General features: G+C 39.7%; 2 protein-coding genes across 14 annotated transcripts; one reads left to right on the plus strand and one right to left on the minus strand.

The window, feature by feature from the left end:
• The first annotated feature begins 35 nt into the window (after positions 1-35).
• Positions 36-21,720, plus strand: LOC111254744 (uncharacterized). Of its 8 annotated transcripts, XR_015317372.1 has the most exons (6): positions 36-1,931; positions 4,505-4,600; positions 5,369-5,525; positions 8,197-8,326; positions 8,503-8,672; positions 10,176-13,981. XR_015317372.1 is itself a non-coding variant. In XM_086975234.1 (4 exons), the coding sequence occupies exons 1-4, from the start codon at positions 1,871-1,873 to the stop codon at positions 18,242-18,244; spliced, it is 351 nt and encodes a 116-aa protein (XP_086831360.1). In that variant the 5' UTR covers positions 899-1,870; the 3' UTR covers positions 18,245-21,720. The 8 variants fall into 8 exon arrangements, 1 of the variants encoding a protein (XP_086831360.1); XR_015317371.1 differs by lacking the exons at positions 4,505-4,600; positions 10,176-13,981 and adding an exon at positions 18,242-21,720 and having other exon boundaries at positions 348-1,931; XR_015317368.1 differs by lacking the exon at positions 4,505-4,600 and having other exon boundaries at positions 348-1,931; positions 12,812-13,981.
• On the minus strand, positions 16,926-27,966 carry LOC111254743 (transmembrane protein 163b-like). 6 transcript variants are annotated; one of them, XM_086975232.1, is made up of 6 exons: positions 27,737-27,966; positions 21,878-21,921; positions 19,757-19,839; positions 18,210-18,306; positions 17,432-17,706; positions 16,926-17,180 (listed from the first exon to the last, which is right to left on the minus strand). In XM_086975232.1, the coding sequence occupies exons 1-6, from the start codon at positions 27,762-27,764 to the stop codon at positions 17,153-17,155; spliced, it is 555 nt and encodes a 184-aa protein (XP_086831358.1). In that variant the 5' UTR covers positions 27,765-27,966; the 3' UTR covers positions 16,926-17,152. The 6 variants fall into 6 exon arrangements, with proteins under 6 accessions (XP_086831358.1, XP_086831359.1, XP_022671647.1 ...); XM_086975233.1 differs by lacking the exon at positions 27,737-27,966 and adding an exon at positions 26,313-26,631 and having other exon boundaries at positions 19,757-19,791; XM_022815912.2 differs by lacking the exon at positions 27,737-27,966 and adding an exon at positions 26,313-26,630.
• Positions 27,967-27,997: the final 31 nt, after the last annotated feature.

Consider the following 27,997-nt stretch of genomic DNA (forward strand, 5'->3'; position numbering starts at 1 on the left):
ATGCCTCTATATTTAACATGATTCGGTTGGTACAATAAATTGCTTCAAGCTCATCTTATCTCAGGTCAACCGAGCGACTGCAATATTATACCTTGTGCCACCGATTGTTTCTTTAAGGGCATTATAAACCTATACGTTTTTTTCTACGCAAACTTTGGTGCATAGAAATACGTACAACAGCGTGAAAAACGTACGAGATGCAATAGCATGAAACCGAGACCGCGTAGAAGTAAGTCAGTGGGCCCCTAGTATATTGCGATTCTGTGCATGTGTGCATGCTTGGTCACGCACTCTTACACAGACTGTTTAGGTAGGATATGCCAATTACATGGGTCGATTATCGTCATTCTTCAAACAGAGTTTGGGATGCTTTCAGTAGTTGGCCTTGTGTACTTGGTTCGCAAGATCTGTATTGACCATGCCACTCAACATATATTAGTGTATAGTAATAAAAAAATGACTGGATATGCTGTAACTATACAGAATTAACTTTCTAAATTCAGAATACGCTGCCAATGATGGGCATTAATGGAGGGCCACTCAGCATTGAATTCGATCAAGCCAAAACAACAGACATCTTCTAGAAACTTTTTACTGGATGGTAGGCTGAGATTCGAGACGTGGAAGCTCACCTAATCGGGCAGAAGATTTCACAATTCCTTTATACTTTGGATTCATATTAATGGCTTTCTGTGGCTTTCCATCATTAAGTAAGAATTGTCAGACCACTCTAATTAGCCTGCTGTTTGTTACTTCATCCAGAATGGCAGCCGGCGCCGATTCTGTTATGTCTAAACTAGTTTTCTAACTGTAACGCCGCCGGATGTACTGCAATTACACTATATATATAGATGCGAAACTTAGCGTTGTAGTCCCTGTTCAGTCGCCGGTTGGCCACAGGTTCCTAGTTCCAACGAATCTGCTGGTCCGTCGCGCTTGAGAGCATCCCACTCGACTACCAATATACGTTGAGTGAGAAAGGGGAGAAAACTAGGTAGACCCAGCACTAGAGAAGGAGGAGATCACTGCGCCGAGGCCCCGAAGGTCAGTCTCGCAGCGTGCCGGCGGAAGCATTAAGCGAGACATCCGCCCATCCCAAACAGTTACCTGTCCTGAAATGGTGGAAGTACCGAATAACAAGATAAACGTACGCTTACTTCTGCTTATACGAGTCGCTGAGTCATATAATGTCTGTGGTAGGCTAGTAATATCACAATCTCCATTGGTCCCTGGGCAGATTCTCGCTATATTTTGATTGTAAGTTCCGTCGAGGTTATGAGACCATCCGACCAGCACCACCACAACTATGTGAACCGACTGCGTGTGTGCTTACGTCAGCCCTCTCCTTTCACGCATTAAGGATATTTCAGACGTGAACCCTCTATCCCACGAAGGCCTATCGTCAGAGTACGGCGTTGTGACTTCCCTTGTACTTAGTCGTCCAAACATGTAAGCCAGTGAACCTTCATAGTACGAGGCCGTATCAACATATTCGAGTATAACACTGGCTCATCTCATCGTCGGCATCACAACTGACGCTACGTAGCCTTCAGCAAGCCTTTTCTGTTGTGAGTCATCGTAGAAGAAGACTTGTAGGCCTGTGTATGGATGGTTGGATTTCATCACTCAAATTACACGACCATGTAGCACGCCGAGACAGCATAAGAGCGACAATAATTATGGAGGCGACTGTCGTCGTGTCGAATTGAAGAACAAGGTGATGCGGCAAGGCAAGCTACCATGAAGATCATGAAGATGTGACAAGCAGAGAAACTCTTTGCGTGCGTTGTGCTTTTTTATTCTTCGGACGCATGTTGCGCTAGACACACGCTGAAGGGGGTGGCACAAGGTGAACAAACGTCTAATCATTATGTGGACATTTGTCATTGCCGCTGTTTGTCTTCAAGGATGCGCGGTCATAACCCATGCAGGTACTTTAGATATACTGTAGTTTAGTTTGACACGGAATTGGTATAGTCGATATTTTGTGTGATGCATTCGAAAGAAAATTAATGCTTTTTCACAGATAACTTTTATGGGAGACTATAGTTTGATGTTCTTATGTCACACACCGGAGTACATATATTATTCGAGGCTGTGTTGAGCTTCACATAAATATGTGACTGTCATATATAACCGACAGCGGCATATTCTACAAACGATCGTGCTTATGATCGACAAAAATTCACGTTTCATAGAATAAACAATGACATATAAGCAACATGTCCACTTTAATGTCGACTAATATATATATGTGTATATATGGAAAAATGAAAAAGCATAAACATCTCAACCGTTGTATTTATTTGTGAACATATATTGGCTTAACTACAACGTACAAAGGTGCTTGCAAGTTTGCGGCGTACTACTAAAACGAACTTTAGGATTCTCATTGTTTATATTATTGGTACTTAGGGCGACTACGAAACGTAAACTATAACTTTATGACTTGTACGTTTATGGAACTTATCGCAGTTACTGAGCCTGAATCAAAATTATGCTTAAACATTTTCCGTCATACTGGTCGGCGCCGGAAAGCGTTAGGAGAAACAAAGGCTTCAACTTGCTTCATTTGACAACACATCTCGAAGTCACTCGATGAAAACAATTTAATTTGTTTTCGAATGGTGATTCGGCCGAGGAAACTAACCATGATAATATATATAAAAGAATTACGTTTTTTTAAGCTTCAGGGCTGGTCGCTGATGCAGCTTCTCGTCCCCAAGATCACTGTAGTAGTAGTGAAGTCTTTATAAATGTCACAAACGATGGAAGCAGCTATGTTTAACGTGAAGTAACGGCATAGTATTCATCTATTAAATATGTAACGCATCGTGATAGCTAGGCGTTAAGTTCTGTACACAGTAGATTCTAGCGTCTGGTTACCATCACTTATTTGGCATAACAAGTCGGTTTTTTTTTTAGTTTAACTATAACTTGAGATAAAAAAAAGTGTGCTCATCGCTTAGAGGGACGAGATTTTCAAATATCTTTAAGCTACCGACATTCTATTCCATTACTGACACAATGATGCAATATGCCTAGTAAATAAGCTGAGCATTCTATAAAAGATTATTTAGGAATATTCAATAGTTTCCGCCAGGTTAAGTTCGCAAATGATTATCGAAACAAGCTTCTTTTAATTATTTGTTCGCTCCTTTTGTTTTTCAGAGGCAATTTTCTCGAGTCGTTTGCGAAAGCAGCATTTTCCTAAGGTTGTGCTCTTTCGCATGGCTCGAACTGGTAGTAAAAAAATTGTCGGTAACAGAAAACCTACGTAACTCTAATTTATAACAAATACAAAATGAATGCCTTCGTGTATCGTTTAAACGAAATACTACTGGTATATTGCAAAGCGCAACCCCGTCCTCTGTTACTTAAAAACACTAATTTCGGCGAATAGGCTCTAGTCCGTACATTAGTGGCTCGTTTCTAGCAGGCCCTATTCTGCTGACGGTTTGTTACATGGAGGTCGAGGCATCTAATACTACACACTGAACTAGGGTTTTCTTGGCAACGTTTTATCCCTCCCGCGGCAAACTTTTTCGCTATAATTAAAGCTCACGTCGATTTTAGCGGCTTCCGGCGCTAAAACAGTGGAAGTTGATGTACCAACTTTACAGCTTCGAGCGGTTAGCTCGCAGAGCTGTCGAAACATTGCCACTGCTTATCTCCTTCTGTTTGCTTATGTCACCAACGAGAAGTGTCCGCCCATTGTTGTTATGCTGATAATCATCATTCTTATGGCTGGGTACAGGTTTTAATGGCGTATGCCCATATTCATCGTCAGGCATAAACTCATTGTCGATGGCAATTGGTCAAAATAAAAAGAGTTAAAGTGTTGCTGTCCATCATGATTTGGAGTTCCTTGAGAGTTTGCTAGACCGAGGTGCGCTACTTACCCGGAACTCGATATTTTTTCAGATCCGGCCTGTTTTGCCATCTGAACTGAACCGTGTACCCTGTTGTCTTTCTGCTCCCTCGAATGCATTGTGTCTCCTTGAACACGGCAGTCATCGTTCTTCCTTTACGAATAACCAAGATGTTTGGGTATAGCAGTAGATTTACTTCCGGATGTTACATCTCTGAGCCGTACAGCCGATTCTGAGCGTAGTTGTATCAAAAATCAACGGCGCCACGCTTAGTTACATTAGAGCGGGTCGTATCTATGATATTTCTAGCCCAAAAATAATCCCTGAGACTGACTTCTAAATATATAAAACAGGAAATTTGAAAGAGCGACAGGAACTAGGCTGACCGTCCTTTTTGCGGTCTTACCTAAAAATAACGATATGCGCCACAAAAGCAGCAAGTTTAAGGAATGTTTTTCCACGGTCACAGCGTGAAGTTGATAGCTAATTAAATAAATTTAATGTTTGAAGAATACCATGCCGATGACAACGCTACATGTATGATGTAAAGTAGTAATTCTAGATTTCAATAAAGGAGAAAAAGCTTAATTGAATGAATCAATATTCTTCTATTACTCTCTTTATTCACACAGGTTGTAAAGTACGTGTCGTACATGGGATTTGAAGTCGCGACTTTTCGTCTCTTTCACTTAGAGCCCTCGCCGTGCAAGTCATCGCGTCCGTAAAACGTACTTTCAATTTATCCGAATTGCTAGAAAGCTATTTAAGTAGTATTTAAACGCTTAAGACGTCTTGCAGCTTGCTGTTGATAACTCTACCGCAGACAGCTATTCATCATCGAGAAACAGTTGCTCTTATGTCTGACAGTGGTCTGTAAGGTGGATGTGGCAAATCTTACAGATAACAAAATATTTCCAGCTTATCGAACGATAGCGTAGAAAAAAAAGGACACAAATGGATGTGGGCGATTTTGGCTACAATTTTTGCCATGTCGCCAAATAACCGTTGTAATAAAGCTCACAAAATGACACAGCCGGGAACGTGTTACAGACTGGTAGGCAGGAAATCTGTATAAAGAGAGCCGGACGATGTGCATGCTGATTATAAGGCGAAGTTCGTTTAAACTCTGCGCTTTGATTGTAAGCTTTTAGTTAGAGCAGGTAAATGTGCATACGCTTATACTCATACTTCATTAGATAGCCGTCAGCCAACCGTTGCTCTTCGCCTCAAGTGACAGATACTCAAGATTCATGTGTGCTGTGATGCACTTATATAGGAGCCTGGTAAAATGACAAGAGTTGTATATGGCTTTACGTTAATGGGTCCAGCACTGGTCAACAACAGTCGACCTAATACAAGCCCCCGACATAAAACTAACATCGCTCGGTGGATCATGGTAGGGTCAACTATAACGATGTATCAAGTTTGTTTTATTATGATCAATATAGTGATCTGTTAAAATTTCAACACACGATTTTTTTCAATGGAATTTTCAGGCCCATCGGGTACTGGCCGAGAATGTATGGTCGACGAGTCTAATCCACGCGGTTGGTTTGATCCTTCCAACGTATACCCCTGTAAATTAACTCAAAAATGTTGTAAGGAGTATGGAAAGCCTGCCTGTTGTGCTAGCAAACCCACATCTGAAATCGTGTAAGTACTGCAGGCAGAAATGTTTCGTTCAATTGTTTCTCTAATCAGATTTCTCAGTAAAAAAAATGTGTATTCAGCTGAATTTTAAATTAAACATATAACTTTAGCACGTTATGGTCGGTTAACCAAATAGACTTCTATTCCATCTGTCGCAAATCTAGTTTATCTTAATCAAAAAAAAGCCTAGCATTCGTCCGTGCGAAAACATGGCAGAGCCAAATAAAAATCAATTTTTGTTTCTACGACAAGTACTATTGGTATATACGAGGAGTGCTTCCGCCTTCTGCGGTAATTTGGTAAAATATAGGACGAATGTTGACAAACGAGGTCACTGTTCATTTGGTTGCATTATTTATTTCTTGGAAGTTGGCTACAGGGAACTAGGTGGTCCGCGCTTCGTTTAATTCTCGGTCTATCAACCACTGTTTTTCAATATAGCTTTTTTAGCAAATTTTAGAAACGTAGTGAAAGGAAAATTCGTCTTTTTTTCAAATATGAACGGCGGTATTTGATTTAAATTTGGCACAACACCTAAATGGCGGGCGGGGGCATTTAACCAATGAAAGCGTATGACCGATCACTGTATTACAGCGAAAAACTATTATGTTACGTAAAACATTGGTAAACAAACAGATGGTTACTTGATGCAATCTGTTAGCACTACTTGAGACTAGCATGATTATATGGCCTTGCGTATATAATACATTGATTTGACTTATTGTTTTATGCTGTTTCGCAAAGCTGAAGCTTATTAATTTGTCACTTAAAATCTTTCGAATGCTTATAGGACAAAGAAATTCTCACCTTTATAAAAAGCTAGCATGATCCAGTATCGAAGCGTTATAATCAGCGTTCAGCGAATTAAGTCGTTTTATTTTCGGCCCGATTCGACATTGTAGATCATTACGATAGCAGGGCCATATAAGGATTGTTTTTTATCAAGTTTCTCTATCGCACAGGTCAGCATCTATGGAAAACTGCGCGTCATTGACATTGCAGGCCTTTCTTTTTGTTCGCTCCACCATTGACTCGATTGAGTTTCAGGCCTCACTCATCATAATGAAAGAGAGCTCGAAGTCACTCATCAGTGAAGCTCTTACAAAAAAGGGTCCTATGAAAGCTTCCATTGATATACGTCTAGATCTAGAATTCTTTCAATCGTACACCCGATGTTTCTGCGCGGTTCACTAATCGAGTGAATTATTCACGCTGTGTGTTATCTAACTGTATTTAAGCTTGAACACCATTGGGGTTCAACGCCGGAGGTTCGCGAAACGCTAGGTCCAGTGAAGACTGATTTGAGCAGTTGTCACAAAACGCGATAGGTTTATTAGTACGTAATATTAGATACATATGTACAAATTGATCGACAAAAATCAAAAGAAGTGTGCCTATTCGTCAGACGCACCGGTGCGTACCCCATGTCCTTGTTGTTTACGGTACCCTTGACCTGCTGACTACGAGCGGAGAGCCTGTTCGATCAGGCTAGCACCCCACCATATTTCGATCAGATGAAAGCCGATTAGAAGAATATTTTCTGTTCTGTGTGCAAAGTTCGCTTTATTCGCCGACTTCGAGGCAGTCAATGTTTATTAGCGTTATATGGGCTCACAATTACTGACGCAGTATTTAGAGCATAAAAAGTGAACATACCCTCGGCCATAATCTACACGAGCATCTCCAGCGTTCAGTAAACTTGGGCAACGGATGTAGGGGCCGACGAGGATCACAGTAACATAAGGTGCGTATTTTAGACATGGCTGCTAGAAGATATAGTTTCACAAAGGAACTTCAACCGATCGCGGTAATATCCCATTGTACAAGTTACGGATCTATTATAGATGTAGCTCTATCATAGCATATGAGCTCACGCCATGCACGAAACCCTCCACGCTCCGTTTAGAGCCTGGCGCGGAAGAGGTATAAATGGGAAATCGGCTATTTCTGGGCAGGAACTCCCAGCTGATTGCTTTAGCTTTGCTGAGGTAAATAAGTAACTAATTACTGGGTTCTTGATTAAGGTTTTCCATTATAGGTTCGTTGCCTGTTTCTTTCGTCTGGATTTAAATTCGAATCATCGTGCTTCTGCTTGATGCAAGTAGGTCAAACGACCCCGTACTAGATAATATGCTTGCTGGGCCTCGTTTTGAATAGATTTACATTTTCTGAATTCGGACACTTTGATCCGCAACTTGGCGCTGGTGGTGCAGATGCTGCTGGAAAATCAAACGTTTTTTTTAAACGTAAAGGAGGGTTCATACTCTGCTTTCACAAGCAGCTGAGATTTTTGTGCAATTTATGTGGCATACCTATTTGACTACTTTCAAAACAGTTTATCTAACAAAGGCGCAATATTATGATATTGTATGCCGCAAATAAACGCAAAGACCAGGAGTCACGCGCTCAAACTCCACCAATAGCAGACACTACACGACAGGCGTGATTTAAAAAAGAGCAAATAAATAACTGTGCCTACGCCTGTGTCAGGCAAGATTGAGCGACTACAGAGCGTTGCTGGTCAGCAACAGTCCGCATTAATTTTTCGAAATTTGTTATGCAATATATATGACAGTAAATCTACATATAACAGTTAATGGCTTATAAGTTTTGACTCATACAGGTATGTACTTATTTATTCAGTTCCTCCGCTTTGCATACATGACATCTGCAGGCAAGAACAGCTTTTATTGTGGGGTGGTTTGTTCTCCTTTCTGACGGTGCTCGCCGTACTCATCTATTGCCGACGGACGGACGTGCGTCTGTGCGAGGGCCGAAGGGTGAACTGGTGCGGACGCAACCGGGTGAGGACCATGCACGACACTTACTGATTAAATAACCATTATTATACCCGCTTCCCACGGACGTCGTGTGCTACTTGTTTTCTGCAATAAAATGATTTACAAGAAACAGTCAGTTTTGTTAGTCGTAAAAAGAGTGCTCTCAAAACGTCGAAATGTTACAATGATCGTTGATAAAGGTAACGCTAAACTTTGAACACGAGAAATGCACTGAAAACCAAAAACATCGGTGGAAAATAACGGAAGCCAAGGAGGGGCAAGCAAGCCGACAGACCTATTTACGATGCACAATCTAACAGGAGATAGGAACGAACTGTCAGCCTATTTACTCAGGACTCGGCTCGTTCCGGTTAGTATACTGTGTATATCATTTAAATCATGTAGACATTTTTCTCACAGCATGGTGGTAAGTTATGTTGTGTTTTTGTAAGATTTAACTATATTATTATTATTATTTTAATATTGGCTGACGCAGGTAGCCTTCTCTCAATATGAACTTGAATTTCGCACGGGTGCATATTTTTCAGAGTGTGTTATTTTAAAGTATTTTATTAATACTATTTTAGAATTTTTGTTTAGCTTTATGCCATGTCACCTTGTTTGTTTCGTAGTGAATACTGGTCCACTTACTCACCGCGCATCCTGATCTCTGCTTAACCTATATCTGCAATCCCTATTTAGTACGAAAGAAAATGTTGGCTGGATAGCACTCTTCTGCGCTCCGTTTTCCAGTTCCCTTTTAGTCCCATGTTTATAGCTGTCATGATGAAATTATGGCTTCTCGGCGATAGCACTCCGCTGGTCCGCCCTCTATTTGTTTCTAACTCAGACCTATCGGCAGAGTGGGAGCATATTCAGAGTCATACACCCACTCGTGCGTTCGGTACTCGCGAGGGATGTTGCAGCCCTGAGACACATTGGGGAGATTCCCCCTAAGGCTAGATGACGGTGGCCGGCTTTTAATTGTCTGAATTGCTCAACGCCGTATATGCACGCTTAATTACCCTCCCTTACTCTTGGTACACTTAGCGTGGTACTACGCATGTTGTCTGTGGTGAGAAAAAATAACAACAAAAACACGAACACGCTAAAAGTAGAAACCGATTGACATCACATTTCAACCAGGACTCGTCTCTAAACAGGTTTTTAAAACTCGTTCATAATGAAGAAACCGAATAAAGGTTGTGTATCTATCCCTGTGCGCGTATAGCACAAGCCGGTTTTTACGTATTATTCATAGTTGAGGTTCGGTCGGTGACTATGACTGGAAATCCTTAGTTTGAATCACTGCTCGCTGTATACAAATTATGTGTTAAAGCTGCTCTTCGAGGCCGTTGTCCTCCGCAAGATAGACTAGACAAAATGAAACTTCTGAAACTTCGTAGGCAGCTAAGAGACATCGTTCAAGACTGAGCTTACCATGCCTATTAAGTATAATTAATTGACCCTATATTTTGACTCACATATTTAGAATATAATTTTTCGAAGTCGTTCTCCTTAGATGATATCAAAACTGTGATTTTTAAACTAACGGAGGCAAAAAAGTTTCGCCGTCAGCTATTTTGATAAAAACATTAGATACTTGTGTATCCATGTGAAGTTTCATTAACCCCAGACTGTCTTCTAGACTAGGTAACTAGCTTGATTGGTAATTAATGGTAACGGACATGGCTGTGAGTAAAGCTCAGTCTACTTACCAATGTGAAAACTGTGAAACAATATAGTTACGTGATTTTTGAACATTTATTTGAGTTATTGTTCACTTAATATTTTTAATTCCAATTTTATTTTTTTGCTAAATTTCTAATCGTATTATTTATGAAGCTCATTCATTTATTTTGTTACATTTCAGCCATCAGCCTAACCCTAATCAATTTGCTCAAATAAAATGCTGTCAACATATTGACTCAGTTCAATTGGACTCCGTCCCTTGTCCTTTTTCAAATTTTCAGACCCTTAATCTGTAGAGGGCCTGCGCAAAGCTTTTTTTTATTCACGCAAAGTCAGGACCATTACACAATGTGGACGCACGCGGACAGCATAAACCTTTCCTAGCTAGAGTATCTGTGGAAGCTGTAGCACATGGGCTTAATTACAGTACATCGTGTGCCTTTATGTTGCACCGAGATTACCGTCAGGCTGTCTACAAGTAGCTGCCTCGCCGTTCTATTACCTTTTTTAGGAAAAAGTCTCCTGGCATGATTTTCGTTCAAACGATAAGTGATAGTAGTGCATGCTGTAACATGAAAACGAAGAGATTGTCTTTCGATAATTATGGCAGAAGGTAAGGGATGAATGAAGTATTGAATGTCTGTAATGAAGACCGACAAGAACGCGTCCTCTGTTTTGTACGGTGAAGTGCCAAAAACATATGTGTTTTTAATCGTCGATCGACGAATCGACCTTTCCAAGTTAAATCGAAGGCGATGTCATGAGTTTGAGGGGGACGTAAATCAGTACAAGTCAATGTATAATTGTGTAAGAGATCAATTTAACGAGCGAGCTATTAAAGCTAGGACTTTTTACGTAGTACTCGTGGTAAAGCAATACAGGAGAACTATATACTTAGTCATGCGGCAGTAATACAGAACGTTTGCGTTTGAACGGCGTTCGACGAAGATTTGAAATGCTTTAGTAGGTAGTTTGTCATGGTGAGCGTGCATTTATCTGTGCATTTAATGCTTGAGGAAAGCCCTTTCAGAACCCAGAATAATGACACAGGCTTCAGATAAGTTCGGGCTTGGGATACGAACGAGAATTACGTAATGGCCCTAGAGGGAGCCACGCGCAGATTATTAATTGTTTTCGGTTGTAGGAAATAGACGGCTTATCCATTGCGAGTAAGTAAATGGTTGTTATGAAGATAAAAGCGTATCTTTATATAGATCATGGGAAGAACAGGACGGAAAATCTGGTTTAATAACATTTTTAACGGTCCTGATGCTTTGTTACTCTGGCTGCTTAGTGGTTAAATTTACTATGCCGATGTATACAGTAGTTTGAATTGTTCATGATGACCTCACCTAGAAACTTTATGGCGTGGAAATCAGGGAGAAGTTTTTTGAGAACGATATACGAGATTTGATCTGTGTTGCTGAGTTGTGCCAAATATAAAACGGCGAATCGCCTTTGATTTTTATTTTGAAAAAGATTTTCCAGCTTTTGATTTACTACTTTAACCAGTAAGGGAGATATTACGCCACCAAGTTTCTTCTTGAAAGGTGTGTCTGTTATAAAAGATGGGCATTCTTAAACTTGTGATGAAATTGTTGCTGACCGCTGCGTTCAATGTTAGGCTATACGTGTTTTAACAAGATGGCGTACCCGCTCCAATGAGAAAATTGGTCTAGAGCTGGCCGGCAGAGCGCATAAGCATACCCTGAACTTTGGGCATTTCTGCAGTCCAAAATCTCTTCCAGGTCAAAATCTGTCCAAAACCCTGTGACTCGAATAATCGAACAACAGCCTGACAAAGCTCGATATAGAAATGTTTAACTCTTCACCGCCGTTATTAAGAAACCCTTAAAAAATATTGATATCAGCGTTTTGCAGATGCCGCGTACCTGTAAAGGGTTTAAGTCCCGGATCAAAGTGTTCCATCCAGGACATCTTTATCGCTATATACAAAAGCTATATTTATATTTAGTTAGATACAATCGATACACGCTACATCACCAATTTATCTCGAACACCGTTTAAATGTTTAACGTATTATATTATCGAATCATTTTACATAGACGGGTTTAAAAAGGACAGAATGTAGAAGTAGAGTATGCAGCGTAATTTTTCGAAACGCCTTCTCGCTAATCAACTAATGTATCCAAAGCGTATTAACAAAGGAACTAAGATCGTAGGATCGGTATAAATAGTTTTGTTTGGGAAGAGTTAAAAATTCATCCAACTACATATTTATTTACGCAAGGCAATTTAGTGTATATATGCATATATATCCAAGTGGTTCGTCACCCTAGAGCGGAATATTTATATAGATGGTGATACGATGATAGATATTACAGAAGTGTTTTTAGTGGTTGTTTTTTATTTTTCCTTGCTGTTACTTTATAAGAGGTATGGACAAATGCATGCACGCACGACTGGGATGTCCGGAGCTACTTCCAGTAATTCATGATAGGGCTCAAACCTGGGATTCACTCAACGGTGCTTTCGAATTAGCTGAAAGCCTAACTGCTAACTAAGCAAATACCCACTAATCAACGACTGTCTGCTGTACCTCCCTGTAAAGATTCGGCAATGCTTTTCGTATTACTTCAGGATCTTCGCAAAGAGCGGGCAGAAGAGCTACCACCATTCTCTGCTTCTTTAATGCCTGTCTGGGCCTCAGTCAACCTTCTAATGGATCGTAAAGTGACCAATACAGCAATAGCCTCAAGATTTCGGAAACATCTGTATCCGGAATATTATACATAATTTCAGATAGATTTCATAGTTTGCGATCCGCTCTAATTTTTGCATCAATGTCTGTCCAAGATTTCAGGATGAGACATCATGGAAACAAGGCAATAGTAACAAAGCTCTAGGTTACGTTGAATGTCACTAATCATTTTAGCAAGATAACAAAAAAAAAACACCATTAAGCCAGCAAAATGAATCAGGGGTAAGTAACTGTGAATGTATAGCTGCAGCAGGCTAACGGGCTTAGTTCAGTTTTCACCAAGGCCTTAGAAGACGTGTAGTAGGTTCCAATCTACAGCTTTGCAGTAGGTTGGAACCTACTACACTAAGTTAGGACTAACGTTAATCAAGGTCAGTAGTATAAGATCAGACTGACGAAATAATTATAGCAAACCGACAAGATTGCCGTAATATTTCAGACAGAGAAACGCAACCGTAACGGGAAAACGTTATGTATTTAAGTAACAGTTTACGCTTAGTAGTGAGCGACATCAACCCCCTTAAATTAGCTAGGTCGAAGGCCACACAGACGTTAGGAAAAGCCCGTGGACCTTCTCAGTATATCATTAGAAGCTTGTATCAAACTTCGAAATATCTTTGGAGGAACCAGCTTAAGAGCAAAATATACTGAGACAAGCTTTCATGGGACGCGTTTGTCGCCACATGGAATGAAACGGGAGGGTCGATACATTCTGAATAAAAGCACACAGACAAGTCCTACCAACAAATAAATAGTTATCAAAATTTTCGTATTATTTAAATAATTTGTGCCCCGGCCTTGTAATAATTAACTAGCGGATAATGATGCTATGGTACCATCGTGGTAAGATATTAGCAATCTTCTAATGGTCATTGTGTGGATATCTGTTTGACAATAGCATGTCCCCTCATTGGCTAATTATTGAGCTTGGAAATTTATTGCAGTGTCTAAACTTGTCAAACTAGACTCTACATAAGCGCACACTCTACTGTGAGATAATAGGGACACAGCTATCAGTAGCTAAATTCCACATGCTTTATATTTGCCTTTACTATAAAGTAAATTTACCGCATCTGGTTTGCCTAGCATCTGTGAGGACAAACAAGTAGCTTGGTCTTACCGCTGCAGCTGTCTACAAGCGACTTTCGAAAATCAGTTTATTTTGACAAAGTTACTACTACGATCAAAGTTACTACTGAGAATAACAGTGAAGCAAGCCTCTTAAGGTGTCCGCAAATAAAGGCCGATCACAATCTCGTTTATAACCTTAGTCACTTTTGCTGCCGCCTTAAAAAACAACACTTCATTCTGCTCTGTACATATCACCCTGTATATAAGTTGAACTTGGATTCTCATTTGGTTCGAGAGCCGTGAGGCTTACGGAAAATTGGCGCTAGCTTCATTTGCTGGCAAGCCCAAGGTACATTCAAGTGTGTTTTTCCAAATGCTATTGTTCTTGAGGTTTCTATGCAGACTTGTTTCCAATATCAAAGTCAAACTCTACGCAGGTTCCATTTAACAAGTCCGTTCATTTTATGTTATTTCAATGGAAATAGACCCTTAAAATCATATTAACCCTTTTGTCATACCCTTGAAAAGGCTCGAAATATCATTATTAACTAAGTATATCCTTTGGGTTATCCGTGTGTTATTACCTTGTTGCGACCGAGCGTTAGCTGTCGAACTTTCGTTGTGGGTACATTCGATAAATTTCTAATATAAATAATAATGCCGTAGCTCATGGCTAGCAATTGTAATTAGTTCAAGTTCTACTTTTAAATGGTAATATTTATTTTGCTTTATTACGTTTTGGCTGTCGTTCACGTCACAAAACAAGGGATGCTACTTTATTTTAATCTATACATTGAAAACTGATACTTAAATAGTACGTAACCTGTGTAAATATATGAGCTGTTTTTTTAAACTGAGAATTATAGAAACATTTTAAAAAAAACCTAAGAACATCTAACAAAAACACTTGAAAGATATTGGAGCTTCTCGGAGATTGCGAAACCTGTTGAGAATTTCCTGTGTATTCGGCAGAAATCATTGTAGTGTGTGTCTTCGATTCGTAAACAATGGCTTAAGTTAAATTAAGAAGTAGACATTTTTTTTTTACCACAGGGAAAATTTAAAATGAAGCGAACTATTGAACAATTGGCCTAGATACAAAAATAAGCTACCTAATGCGCATTTTTTACGTTGTACATACTTCTGAAAGTTTGTTAAAGACACGGGAAACCTCAAATAACACAAAAAATGTGCCGTAACATTATGTTCTCATACTCTGCTTCGTTCGCCTAATGGCACACAAGATAAATGAGAAAAACCAGGTAAGTAGTCCTGCTGCACAATGCGACTGACGATAGACATATAAGTACGTATCAACCAAGTAAAGCTAAAATTTATATATTGCAATTTTTGTGGCTAAATATGCTGCCGTAACCCCACGAGACCTTACAGGCATTAGCACCCCTGCAAACAAGCAGCAAAATGTATGTCTCTGTTCTTCAGCCGAGGGCCTAGGGGTATCCCGGTGGCTCCGCCACGGTAGTAGTAAGCTGATGGTGGGCACTGCCGGCCACGACACACACCCGCATCAATATGTGCTTGTGCATGTTGTTTGCTGATATATATGGTGCGTGGGTCTCACGGTATGGACCTTGTAGAACGAGGGAAGCTTTAGCACTGTAGGAGGTCATTCGTTAAAACTCGTTGTCATGTTGGATTGTTGCAGCGACGAATCATACAGTGGGTGATGAGGTCAACAAGGAATAAAATACGCCTGGCACCTAACAGTAACTGTGAAACCTTTTCATATGTCGAATTAGGCGACTAACGGTGACACAGCCAACAGACGAAGGCAGCAATAGGAACGAAACAAGTAGTATTCACAACTATTATATATTTATGCAGTGTAGTTTGCGGCTCCGACGCAGAAACGTGTACTATTAGCGTTTAACGCGATGTATACGATATAATTTGTATTGTATAATTATTTTTATTACTGTCATATCTATTACTATGATAATAAAAAAAAAAAAGTGAAATGAAATGTTTCGTGTGGCCCAAATTGTGTGGCCTATGCGGTGTGAATATTAAGATCTTGCTTTCCAGAATGGCCCAGAAGGACATTTCTACAGTTCTACACTTCTACAGAAAACTCATGGTTTTCTTGCGAGCGTAGGACGGCACACAAGAGGGCAGACATAGCAAAGTAACATTTTAACAAGCATATTATACAAGCCGTTCTGAAATTATCTGATCTAGTGATATGGTAATTGGTTGATACTAAGTGATGACGTGGATTTGAAGAAGCAATAATATGGATGCGCGGTAAGCTAGAAGTAATAGCAGGCACGCGGAGGAATAATAAAAAAAAATAGTCAAGGTTTGAGTCATCTAAAACAAAAAGCATTAAATTGCTTAAGAGCTTACCTAATACTTAGGGCTACCATTACCAAAGTGAAAACAGCTGAATATCATAAAATAAAATTCTAAGACACAATAACTACTATGCGACTAAATAGGTTTTGTAATTACCTTTTTTTTATTTTTTGAAAAATTAACGCCTAAACATCAGAGACCTTTTGTCGAGATTTATGAGAAACATTGATAGTCGACTTAACCCTCAACTTAAAAAAAATTACTAGAAACTGCGACTAAAACGCGTATATATATATATATATAACGTTCTTGCTTGACAATTCTGAGTCTTCCCTTAGAGCATGAAGAGAATCTGGCAAAAGAATATGGATGTTCTATAGGCGTAATTGTCGAAGTAATACTAATGATCAATGTATACGTTTCAGTGTTGTGTGATGAGACGCTATTGCACAGTTCACCCAGGTGGGGTCTTGAAGTAGAAAAGGGCGCAAGTCTGAATCCTTAATTATACTTCTTTGTAAAGACCTTACCTATAGTTATTAAAACAGTCTTACTTTGAGGGCCCGATTCTTTTGAATTCAGATCTATTCTTTTTGGCCTATTTTAATCAATTTTGCCCGGAGTGCATAGCTGAAGTCCGGGGCACGACCATGCTAATTTTGATAGCTACGGAACGGAGCCTGCGCTATTTACGATACATTATGGTGGTCTGCTTCACTAAGGCCATGCTCCGTCTGAATTCAGTAATCTGTTTGGTTTGATCATTTTCTGCTAAACGCTTTCCATTGACAGTACCAACTATATAATTAAATATAGGAACAATTATGCTAGATAATTTGTATTCACGTATTTTATTTGTACGATCATCAACGATTTCATTGTCAAGTCAGGTTCTAGCATTACGGTACAGCTTTCCATGTTACAAATTCGAACGGTACATAGATGGTAGATTTGTCTACTATCTCTGTGCTACTAGGATCTCCTCTTCACGGGGACTCAAACGATTGCATATCTACACCTGGTAATGGGTTCCGACGGACTATGTTACTTTAATGTATCACGTGCTGGTACAGAACTCTGAAATATAGGAATATTAACAGGTAAACCATAATGTCACAAAAAACATATCATATTATAAATGGTATTCTATAGTTCCGAAATGACCTGACAGATTACTTGACGGCCTGAAACTATTACATCGCTAAACGTTTCGTACCGACGATTGCAACAATTTATGAACGTACACGTTTTCCCGTCAACCAACAATACGATACAATAAAATAATAATTATAATAATTGATCATCAGCTGTATACCTATACCGTTTACCTCCCGCCTATTGCAACCATGACCAGCCCAGCAAAAGATGTCATTGTGGAATCCAGAAACCAAAGCGTGCGTCGCTGGTGATATGCGACCGCTCCGATTAAAGCGGCCAAAGCGCAAAATGCACTTAACAGCGATCCGATCGCGTCCAGGACCAGGGAGTGGGCGCTCACTCCGCAGGAAAGCATCGTGACTCGTCGAGCTGCCCACAGCTTAACCAAAGCCAAAGTGGCACACACTATGGAGGCGATTGACGAAAGAACTTCGAGTAACGGCATCTGCGGACAATTAAAAGACTTAATAGTTAAATAAAAGAAAAAACTTCATATATACTAACTGACTAATAAATGGTTCCATAAAATAGCAGTCTAATCCTGAATAACGGCACGATAAGACTCAGTTATTCCGTTCATGAGAAACGTCAAAGCGTTCAACGATAGATGCCAACTAACTAACTAACTAACATTTGTAATACAGTCTTTATAGCCCCATAGAATTCGATGTGATGAATACGTGATTGTATACCATATGCGGAAAGGAACGTCAAGCTGACACTGACGATTCAGGGTTCCATCAGGAAAAAGATTAATATTGTTGAAACTCTAGTGTTACTCTACGACAAACAGTTTATAAAACGGATAGTCTATAGACAGCCTATGCAGTTAATTATATTTTAGGAAAAAAGTTCTTGAAAATACCATATTTTGCATTACTTAATTACGAAACAATAGGTAACTTGTGCTTGTTGAATAGGCAGAGCTTCGCTTAGCTGAGAACTCACAGTTACTGGGTTCTCTCTGCTGATTATTCCAGTGACAGCCTTGATAACAACTCCGATCCCTGAGACGATGAAAAGTATTCCGAGCAAGCTGCATACCCTACAAGTCGATATAAATACATTAGCTATAAATTACTTGATTTGAACGACTGGCGTGTCTGGCTAACGGAAATTAACGATAAATCATTAGTGACCTTTTTATTCATGAATATAACTATGGGCGTGCATTGGTAGACTGATCGATAGCACGGAACAAAAAGAGGTGCGCAAAAAGAAGGCCCGCCTAGATCGAGGCTAATAAGGCTGCTTTGACAGCTTACTGACATTTAATATTGCTTTGATCGACTAGTTCCTTAGTCTAGGACTAGGAAGTAGTCGATCGACTAGGGGGTGTCCGGTGCTAGAGGTTAGAGCTTTCGAAGAACAAGCTGCAAACTGATCATTATAGTCGTACATCGGCTCGCAATTTACCTTTATCGAATTCAATGTGAGAAGGTTCCATTGTCGCTCTGTGCTAACTCGGATGCTTATTAAAACTTCATCCTTCATCCTGGCCTCGAACGCTTTATATTCTTAATAAATGACATATGAGAATAGCGTCTCAGTTTAAGCCAACACCGAAGTCCGTGTCGCATAAAGGATTTGGGATTAGAGATAAAACTGGTAGCTGTATTCTATGATAGACTATTCGAAAAGAGGGCACACTTCGATGGTACATTTGCTTGCACAAACCCAAACCTACTTGACAACTTTTTTCACCTGAAAATAAACCTTATTTAACTTTGGAACAAGTATTACTAACTTGCCATTTCTAGAACAAATGCATTAAAACGGCACAATCCTCTTTATGGTTGTTTAAATTTCCTGCAGTCTAAAAATGGGGTACAGAATAATATATAGCCCGACAAGCACGACTGTAGTAATTGCAAATGTGATTTTACTGAAAGTCTGTTGGAAGTTGTTGAAAGGCAGTGTATGATAAGCCTTTTTTATAACGTTGTCTGTTAATTCGTTAACTGGCTCTACGTGCCCTTGTATTTCTTTTTCCATTCTGTATCCTGCCTGTTGGGCGGAAGCCAATAGCGGCTGCCCAGTAATCTATTTCCAAGTTGTTTAGCTCGAACCCCTTTTTCGAATCATCCTTAGAGCCGAGATGTCTGGCCTATTCCATGCCGTTGGGCGTGCATGATTCGTAATAAGTGACGCGCTTCAACGCTGAAAGTGGTGTCCCAAAATCTAGACAAATTAAGAACGCGACCTAATTACTTAATGTGAGCGTCTACAGACAAATAGATCGTTTAGGTTGAGGAATATGTTTCGTATCAAGGGTCTGATATACACTGAAGCATGCTTATATAGCGAGTCCACAATAATCGTAAGGTTGCACTCCGTTTCGGATTAAGAATAAGTGATGCGTCATTGACTAGCTATAGTAAATCATGAAGGCCAGTTTCTTTTTGCGCACCTCTCATAGCCGCCAAATTAACGAACTTAGTCTCGATATTATATATCTAATGAAGTACTGCATAAGTTTTAGGTGAGAAACTTACAGAAACTCCTTATGGTTGAAGGTGTTGCCCTGGAACTGCCAAATTACGATAGCCGAAGAGATCAAATCCAGCAGGCATTCCGCCTAACAAATTATTTAATAAGTGACTTACAATATTAGTTCGCGTTTAAATTATCGTGATTATCGTGCTTTTCCGTAACTTGAGTAACCTTACTCAAGCAATCACTGTTTAGAGTCCCCAAGTAGCCGTATTTTTTTTACCTAAACCCACGTTTTTGATGAACTGTTCAGCGGCTAAATCGTTCAAGATACCATTTTAACGCCAGATAGTAGTAAAACGTTGCATTCAACAACTATTCCTTAGTAGCGAATCGAACAGATTTCTGTAGACCAAGACAACAGCCGTATAGCTAGCTCTATGGGTATCGTCTGATGAAGGCGCCGGGTTTGTAGACCAGTCAGTCAGTCAGTCAGTCAGAAGTATACAATAAAGTGAAATAATTGTAGCTATTAATTAGCTTTTTATTTCCTGTTTGGCTTTGCTTGCTTGTGTTATTTGTAATTTAATTAAATCTAAATATAGTATGATATATGAATTAAACGTACCATCTTAACCTCACGAATATATATCCGACAATATTTCCAATCTGACGTAGTGCGAACGTGGTACTTGGGTCATTTGAAATTACTTCAGCACGGGCTTCATGTCTTTAATATTTATCGTAACTTACCTCAAATCTATCTCGTTAAGTTTTATGTTCATCAGCAACGGTGGTTTCGATACAAGTTTTACGTATTCACTATATTTCAAACAACGATAATATAGCTATAGATAACTAGATGATCGTGTAATGTATTGAATGGTGGACAAATGTTGGAAATAGGTACTTAATATGGAAGTGATGTCTTTTGAGCAGCTAGATGTGCAGCGTTTGTGTCGCCTGCTCGTTATGTAAAATTGCGTACATAGATTTGTGCGCGAAGGATTTCCGCACAAATAGCCTATCAAGCAAGATGTAAAAGGTAAATAAATAAAGGCAATATCAGAATTTGGCAATTTAGATAGAACAAATAAGAAAACAACCAGTAACGGATTGCCAGGAACTAACTATGTTACTTCATGCTAACGCTAATCCAGACAATCAAAGCCTCGATACGATACTTCTCTATTCGTCCCGTGATCGTAATAAACCGCCAATTTTGAAAATTACGACAGCCATTAAAACATTTACTCGAAAAAAAACTTCCCTTACACCTTTTTTTCTTTTCCTTTCCTCCAAACGAATCTTTACGGACAAAATGATGATCCGGTTACCGGAAGAAATCCACATTTAGCACGCTTATACGTACAGGCAAGGACGGCTTGCGGCGGGGCGAACATGCTCAAAATTGCTCAGAATTCAATTATTTTTATGGGATTTATTAGTTTCGCCCGCACAACTTCCCACCTCGTACAACTGGGCATACGAAACTAGTTTAGACAATAGGCGGCAACTAATTATGATTAAGCCATAATAAATATTCCAATTGGATAATGACAAATCAATAACCCAAGCGGATAGGAGTCGACAAACAAAATGTTTCAAAAATCACAGGATGACATATAATACAATGGTTATACCCTTTAAGTAGGCGAAATAAACAATCCTGTCAATAGCGAGAGTGCAGCTTTTCTTGAACAAATAATTATTAAGGTATCTTTAGCTTTCTAGGACCCGTTAGGTTTTTGGAAGCATCACCAATGATGTGCACATACGCTCCTGTGGAAAAAATCAGTCTAATAGGTTTATGATAATGTATTGGATTCTGCAATGTCTATATAAAGTAACATCTCGAGAACTGGATTTACGCAAAGTTGTACCCCTTTTTTGACGAGTGTATCCACATGATAATGAATAGTTTTGATGAGATCACTCCACTGATCCTACAGCTGAACCTACAGACGACAGAAGCTGCGTCAGAAGTTGCGCCTTTTGTAAGCTGAACTTTTGCTCTAATAAATGCTAATCCAAAAGATCTGATTACACACTTTTCAGTTCCATCTAAGTTACTAATAGTGCTAATCTTAATCGAATCTTCTTAAAGCAATTTAATATAGGCCTTTTTAGAAAGGCCTGATGAACGAGTTTTACATATAAAATGGAAAAATGGCAAATCTTACCGAAAATGCGTAGATGGCTGCACTAGCACATTCGCTGGCCAAAGCTAACCGGACAAAAAGAGAAGATCATACATCTTTAATTATGTATGTAAAATGTACACTTTACTATATATATATATATATGCAGATATAATGCCTGTCAAACAAAAGATTAAAACATATTATTGTTCTTATTCAGTTGAAAAATATCAAGGTGTTACCCTTTGAGGTGGTGAGACACGCAGGACGACTAGGTGCAAAGGGTAGTACTGCACTACGGAAAAGGTGCGCAGGTCTAAATGCATCGAATAACTAATGGGTCTGAGAACCTGGTCATGTCTTGGCTCACTCATCTCAGCAGATGTTTGTTTTTTGCTAAAAGTATAAATGCCTCATATATAGAACCCATACATATTACAAATTGATTAGTTAGAGATCAGTCACTTAAGTTAACACTTAAAAAATGAGCTGCTTCTTTTATTTGCCGCATTATGTTACTGATCAATAACTCGAAATACGGCTAGTGTGTAATTACCAAGAAGGATCTACTTTTCGAGGATATTCAGATTTGACGTACCTACGCCTATTGCAGCAAGTGCCACGTCAACGACGACCGAAAGAACAGTCACGCCGAGAATTAGGCGGCGAGCGGTTAAGCGGGCCGTGACTAGATCCGTGAACAGACCTTTCTGAGTAAGATCAAAAGGACCTATTCCCAGCGGATCGGAGCTGCGTCGTATAACTTCGACGGTGCTAGTTTTTTGGCCTTCTCCAAATGGAAGCATATCGCTTGACATATGCTTCACCATCGGTGCATTATCAACCGCTTTGTTGTGGCGAGAACTTCCTCAAACCGTCGTAAAGTCACTGATTTTCAACACTGCGAGATGTACCTTTACTTTAAAGATTGCCTAGGCGAAACTGAAGCTTGAACGGATCCAGTGCAAATCACCGGTAACTGCAATTGGTCACGTGTTAATCTGGTTTCTATTGGCTGATCCCGTGCGACACATCACAGTCTAATGGAATTCAACGCTTTTTAACAAATTATTAACGGCATGCTAAGAAACGAATTGTCAAGAATTGTTCGTGCAGTAAGTATTTTAAAAAAAAGAGGTTTGATCGACGGGACCATATTCCCTGGTCTGATCCCGTTCGATGTAAGCCTTGTGAGTTAGTCGCCTTTCGTCTATTTCATTTTTCTCATAGTGAACATATGTGAACGCCCGAAAAATATCGTTTGTTTAAGTTGTTTGTCTCTGCGTTTCGTGCGTTTTGCGGTACCACCTGGGCATTCTGTAGAGGCGAAGAGGCCAACTCTGAATGGACCGATCAATCAAATCGTTTTCTTCCAACAGATACGCATATAGTGCGTACGGTTGCCCAGTATATTACCGCGTGCTGCTATCTGTTTACTAGAAGAATATGATATTGCTTTGATATGTTTCTCACTGTATCAGAATTAAGCGAGTGGTTTGGAGTTAAGTGATGCTATTAGTAGTACATGCTTTGGATCATTACATGTAATCCCTTGTGAGTTTCGTACATTTAGAGCGCGTCCATATATACTTCTAACGTGTCCACGTTACTATAAACCTGTATTAGCATCAATTCAAATGCAGTTTCCATTGCTAGGCAACCGGCATCTGCGACCTATTTGATACCTATGAAGTACTTTAAGGGGGTAAACTTGGTCATGCTGTACCATAGTAGGAATCCGCACATGGTCTCAACCAATCCACATAACGAGGGAGAGGTACATCCCAATTGGAGCGCTATTCTGATTTGATACAAAGAGAAAGTCGCTTTGCAATCATGAAATGTAGGCGTTTACTTCGGGAGCTAAAATCATGGCATTTCGACATAACATATATTATCCTGGATATACAGATCACATGTGAATGTTATCACGCTTTTTATTAAGTATTTATATCAATGGTAATAACTGCTAATCGGTGTCCTCTCTTGACCCATCATCTCAGCCGCTGAACAAATCGTTCTTTTTACATGGGTAAGCTCGTACCATTTATTACTACTAATTATTCATTACCTGATTCAGGCCGTATATGCACAGCATTCTTATTGATATTAATAATTTATGATTTTTCAGCCTACTGAATATTATTGTGCAGAAGTCCTGAACCTTTTAAGCGAAATTATTCAGTATATGTTCTCTCCACCAACTGTTGTAGAATCTTGCAAAATAGGTCAGAGACGAAATTGAAAGATACTTGATCCTCATTGAATCCATATGACTTGTTACTATGGTCCTCGCGAAAAAAACACTTTAACTTTCCAATCGACTCAAATGTTTTAACATGTATATAGACGAAATATCTCATTTGGATAAAATTACGAAGGTCCTTTCTAAGACGTGCGTCACCAATAATCAATACCTACTGAGAAGCTCATCGAATAGGTGTCGTCCATACTCCTTTGCTTGAGCCCCGCTAAGCGGGCATTATTCGATATCCATCAAAAGTTATCCAAGCGAAGGTGCCAACGACAGCTTCGATGGCGAGCGAGGCGATCAATTAGCCGCCCATAATCTTACACATACATTGGACAAAGCGTTTGTGTCAGTTTCGGAAAGGTAATAGACGACAGCAGATGCCCCTTTATAATATTACTAGCGCATGGATGCTCTCGGTACCGAGTAAAACTCTGTTCGTTGCAAATCCTCGAAGGGCCCCACTCACTGCGTGATTAGTATTGTCGATTTGTGTGCCATGCTTGTTCAGCCTATGGCCTATTGTGTCTAAGTCTATGGCGATCACAATTAGTGCTGGTTCACCAGTGTTGCCCGCGTCTAAACCACCTCAAGCTAGACCGATATGTGCTCTCGGCTGCTGGTGCCGTTGATGTGTACTCCCTGTTTTATAGGTCCAGTGGGGCTTGCGGAGCAGGATCTACACCCAAGCAGAATCCAGACAAGAAAGGTATCCACGCCTGGTGCGCACAAACGCTCCGTGTAGCGGCCTGTTAGATTGGCACCCAGCTATTAACTAACGATTATGTCTCTTACTAGACCTTCCGAGAGCGGCCTTTGAAGTTCTCCCCTCCCCAAACGGGAGAAGTTGTAGCAGTTTTCAGTCCAGCTCCGCACGACATCGTCTGTGTCTCAAACTTTACGACAGAGCTGTGTTCTAGCACCTGAAGCCCTGCTTGGCTAACTCCGATTAACATCCAACTATTTGGTTCTGTTGCCTAAAAGAACAATTGTATTGTGTGCTATATCGATCTTTCATTTACTTACACGTTCATAACAAAACTGGTTCTCTGTGTATCTTAACAGGCTATTTCGAAAGGTTTAAGGAATGACCTAAAAGTAATTGGCAAGGTCATGCCATTGAGTCTATACCTAGCCAACGAAAATAAAAAATATTTTCCGGATCATTCATTCAGTCGTTCTGTATCCTTTAATGGTTAGTCATATCATAGCAGATTACGTATACGCATTAGCGTTTGAACATTGGCTCTTTTCGCAGAAGAGAGCTGTAACGTAAATTCAATCGCACCGCCTGGCATTTAATTAATTGTGATATGACTAGTTCTCTATTTTTGACGACTCATAATCTTTTTTAGGACTTGTAGTGGCCACCACTATACTAATTACTATCGTACATATTTAGTACCCCAGTATTAGCGTTTGCCCACATCTTTGGCCTAAACGACAGCTAGTCTGTGTAAAGAGAATACGTTCTTGAGTCACACCCCAGTATATATCTACATATACTACTTTAGCAGACACTCACTTCCGCTATAAATAGATTGACTTCGTAAATTAGAACTAACTGATAAATTAGAGACTATTGTTCAACCATTAAGGTTTACAAAGCATTTGGTGCTTGAAGAGATTGTATAAATCTTCGAATTGACACAGTACCGCATCGCGCATTTTCACAATGAGCGACTACTGAAGGAGGACAAATGTATTCGCCATTTACTATCTGTGTGCACAATCGTCTTTTAGTTCCATTGCTGGTGTATGTTAACGACTAATTGAAAAGTTCAAAAGCTACAATCTGCACGGGATACGCTGCCATCGTACGAAATAAGAAGAATTAGAGATTGGCGTAGTGCAGGTTAATTGGAACGTATACTATCACGTCCTTCAAAGGTCTACCCTAGTTATAGTCGGAGAAAACGAGAAATGAGCTGACGCATCAGATAGTCCTCGTATATTTCACGCTTTCAGGGACTTCTACATCGGTAAAACATTCATTGTCCACAGCCGCCCCACTGCCGTAGACGCTGACCAATGGGAATGATATTAAGGTCATGTAAAATCGAGACACTCGAAGAGTTATTGATTCGAGGCTAAAGGCTGACTGTGGCCGTAAGTAGTTAGTTTGCCCATCGCCAGCCGCTCACGCTGACTAATCAACAGTAAACGTTAAGAGGGAGTCTTTCATCTGTACCCAATATAGATGCGTCGTCGTAAATAGACACTTACACGAATACAGTTCTGTACGAGAAAACACATAGTTTTCCACCATCCGAGTTAAATCATTCAAGTCGGACACTGGATGACACCTAAGACAAAATCATTGATCAGAACGAGGGTCTTTTTTTTTTTCTCTCACTGTGTGTTATAACGTACGACTAGCCAACTTAAATATTCGAAAACACGACTGTGATTTTTCGATAAATACATACGGACCAGACATGTCTACTCAATTTTTTTTTGATATATAGGGATGCTTTACGTCATTTAGAGCAGACGGATAATATGGATATGTACAGTTGCAGATTTGGTTAGAACAGTTGCGAAAATGATGAAATGATCTTTGTCTACTAACGTCTAATTTTAAGATATATCTACATCAGTCCAATTCACTTGGTTGCTTAATTCGATAAAGTTCTTTCTGAGATTGGTATTCGAGGAATAAGTTTCGTGTAAAAAGCCCATATGAGTTCCATATGTAGATGTGCCAAAAAGATCATTTACGCCATCAAGAAGCTTCTATAAATGGCGAATACGCAGGGTGTGGCCGTGTGCGAGTACAATTCCTATTTCCTCCGTCCGAATTATAGCCAGGCTTAGTTTTGCCCATTCAGAGCTAACCATGTAATACTATTACTTACACCGCTTTGGTGTGTAACGTACAAAGAAGAGACGAACGAACGTATCGTATACGAAACTTTCATTGCGCATAGTCACAGGGGCCGTGTTTGGATGTGTTTTAAATTCAAGTTAGCGAAGTCGGCTAAAAAAAGTTCTCTTTGTCTAGTTACTAAGTGCAACTTATATACCATGGCGACCTTACAATAGAGACTAATTTTTATGTTAACTAGAACCGAACTGATCGATAGAGCTATACACAGTAAAAACAATTCTCGCCACTATTCGTGTACATTGGTGTAAATGTAACATCTGAAATAATAATAGGAGTCAAAATAGATGTACGTAATTGTATGTCATACATGCATACTAATCATGCATGAGTAAATAACACATGTTTAGTGTGATAATTGCGATAAACTAATTTATGCGGCTGCCGGCCGTCGCTGAATATATAAACAACTTTACTCATTAGACGATTTAGGCAATCCGCTATTGACAGCCGGTTCATTTGTAATTTGGTAAACTCGATAAAGTTTCGATCAAATCTGGGCTGTTGGTCCGGGCTTCCGAGAGGCATTATACATCTGCCACTGGCAAGCGTAAATCGGAAAAATGTACTATTTTACATTACGATATGTTTATGCATTATACGTTGCAAAGTGTACTAGGTACGATTTCTGTTATTGCGCCATTTATACTGGCAATGTTACTGGCTCATTTAACGATTAGCACAAATGAAAACACCTTTTTTTGACCCCTTCGGTTTGCACAAATACCTATTTTTGAGAGGTTTTAAATCATTAGGTCTTAACCGGATTCTATTGATGAACATCTGGCCATCTGACTCCGTTTAGGTCTTGCTTCGTTCGTAGTGCGTTGTTGACACCTTGTTGGACTGCGAGAGGTCCTAAAAAATACAATAGCGACTGTCCGTCCTTATCGCTCTCAAGGAACTTCAACATTGAATTAATTCAAATTGATTTATTCGGGAGTGGTTGGATCTATTCTAGTCCCGTTGACTGTTTAACACACACAGGCTAAGCACACATCCTATTATCTGTTTCCCGCAAGGC

The sequence above is a fragment of the Varroa destructor genome, unplaced genomic scaffold (genome assembly GCF_002443255.2).
Source record: "Varroa destructor unplaced genomic scaffold, Vdes_3.0 BEIS01000007.1, whole genome shotgun sequence".
Lineage (NCBI taxonomy): Eukaryota > Metazoa > Arthropoda > Arachnida > Mesostigmata > Varroidae > Varroa > Varroa destructor.

Coding starts and splice junctions, on each gene's coding strand:
- LOC111254744 (XM_086975234.1), top strand. CDS start 1,871: ATGTGGACATTTGTCATTGCCGCTGTTTGTCTTCAAGGATGCGCGGTC. Junction 1,932..5,368: donor CGCGGTCATAACCCATGCAG/GTACTTTAGATA, acceptor TGGAATTTTCAG/GCCCATCGGGTACTGGCCGA. Junction 5,526..8,196: donor AAACCCACATCTGAAATCGT/GTAAGTACTGCA, acceptor TGACATCTGCAG/GCAAGAACAGCTTTTATTGT.
- LOC111254743 (XM_022815908.2), bottom strand. CDS start 22,665: ATGGTGAAGCATATGTCAAGCGATATGCTTCCATTTGGAGAAGGCCAA. Junction 21,922..22,433: donor ACTTGCTGCAATAGGCGTAG/GTACGTCAAATC, acceptor TTGTCCGGTTAG/CTTTGGCCAGCGAATGTGCT. Junction 18,307..19,756: donor TTCAACCATAAGGAGTTTCT/GTAAGTTTCTCA, acceptor ATCGACTTGTAG/GGTATGCAGCTTGCTCGGAA.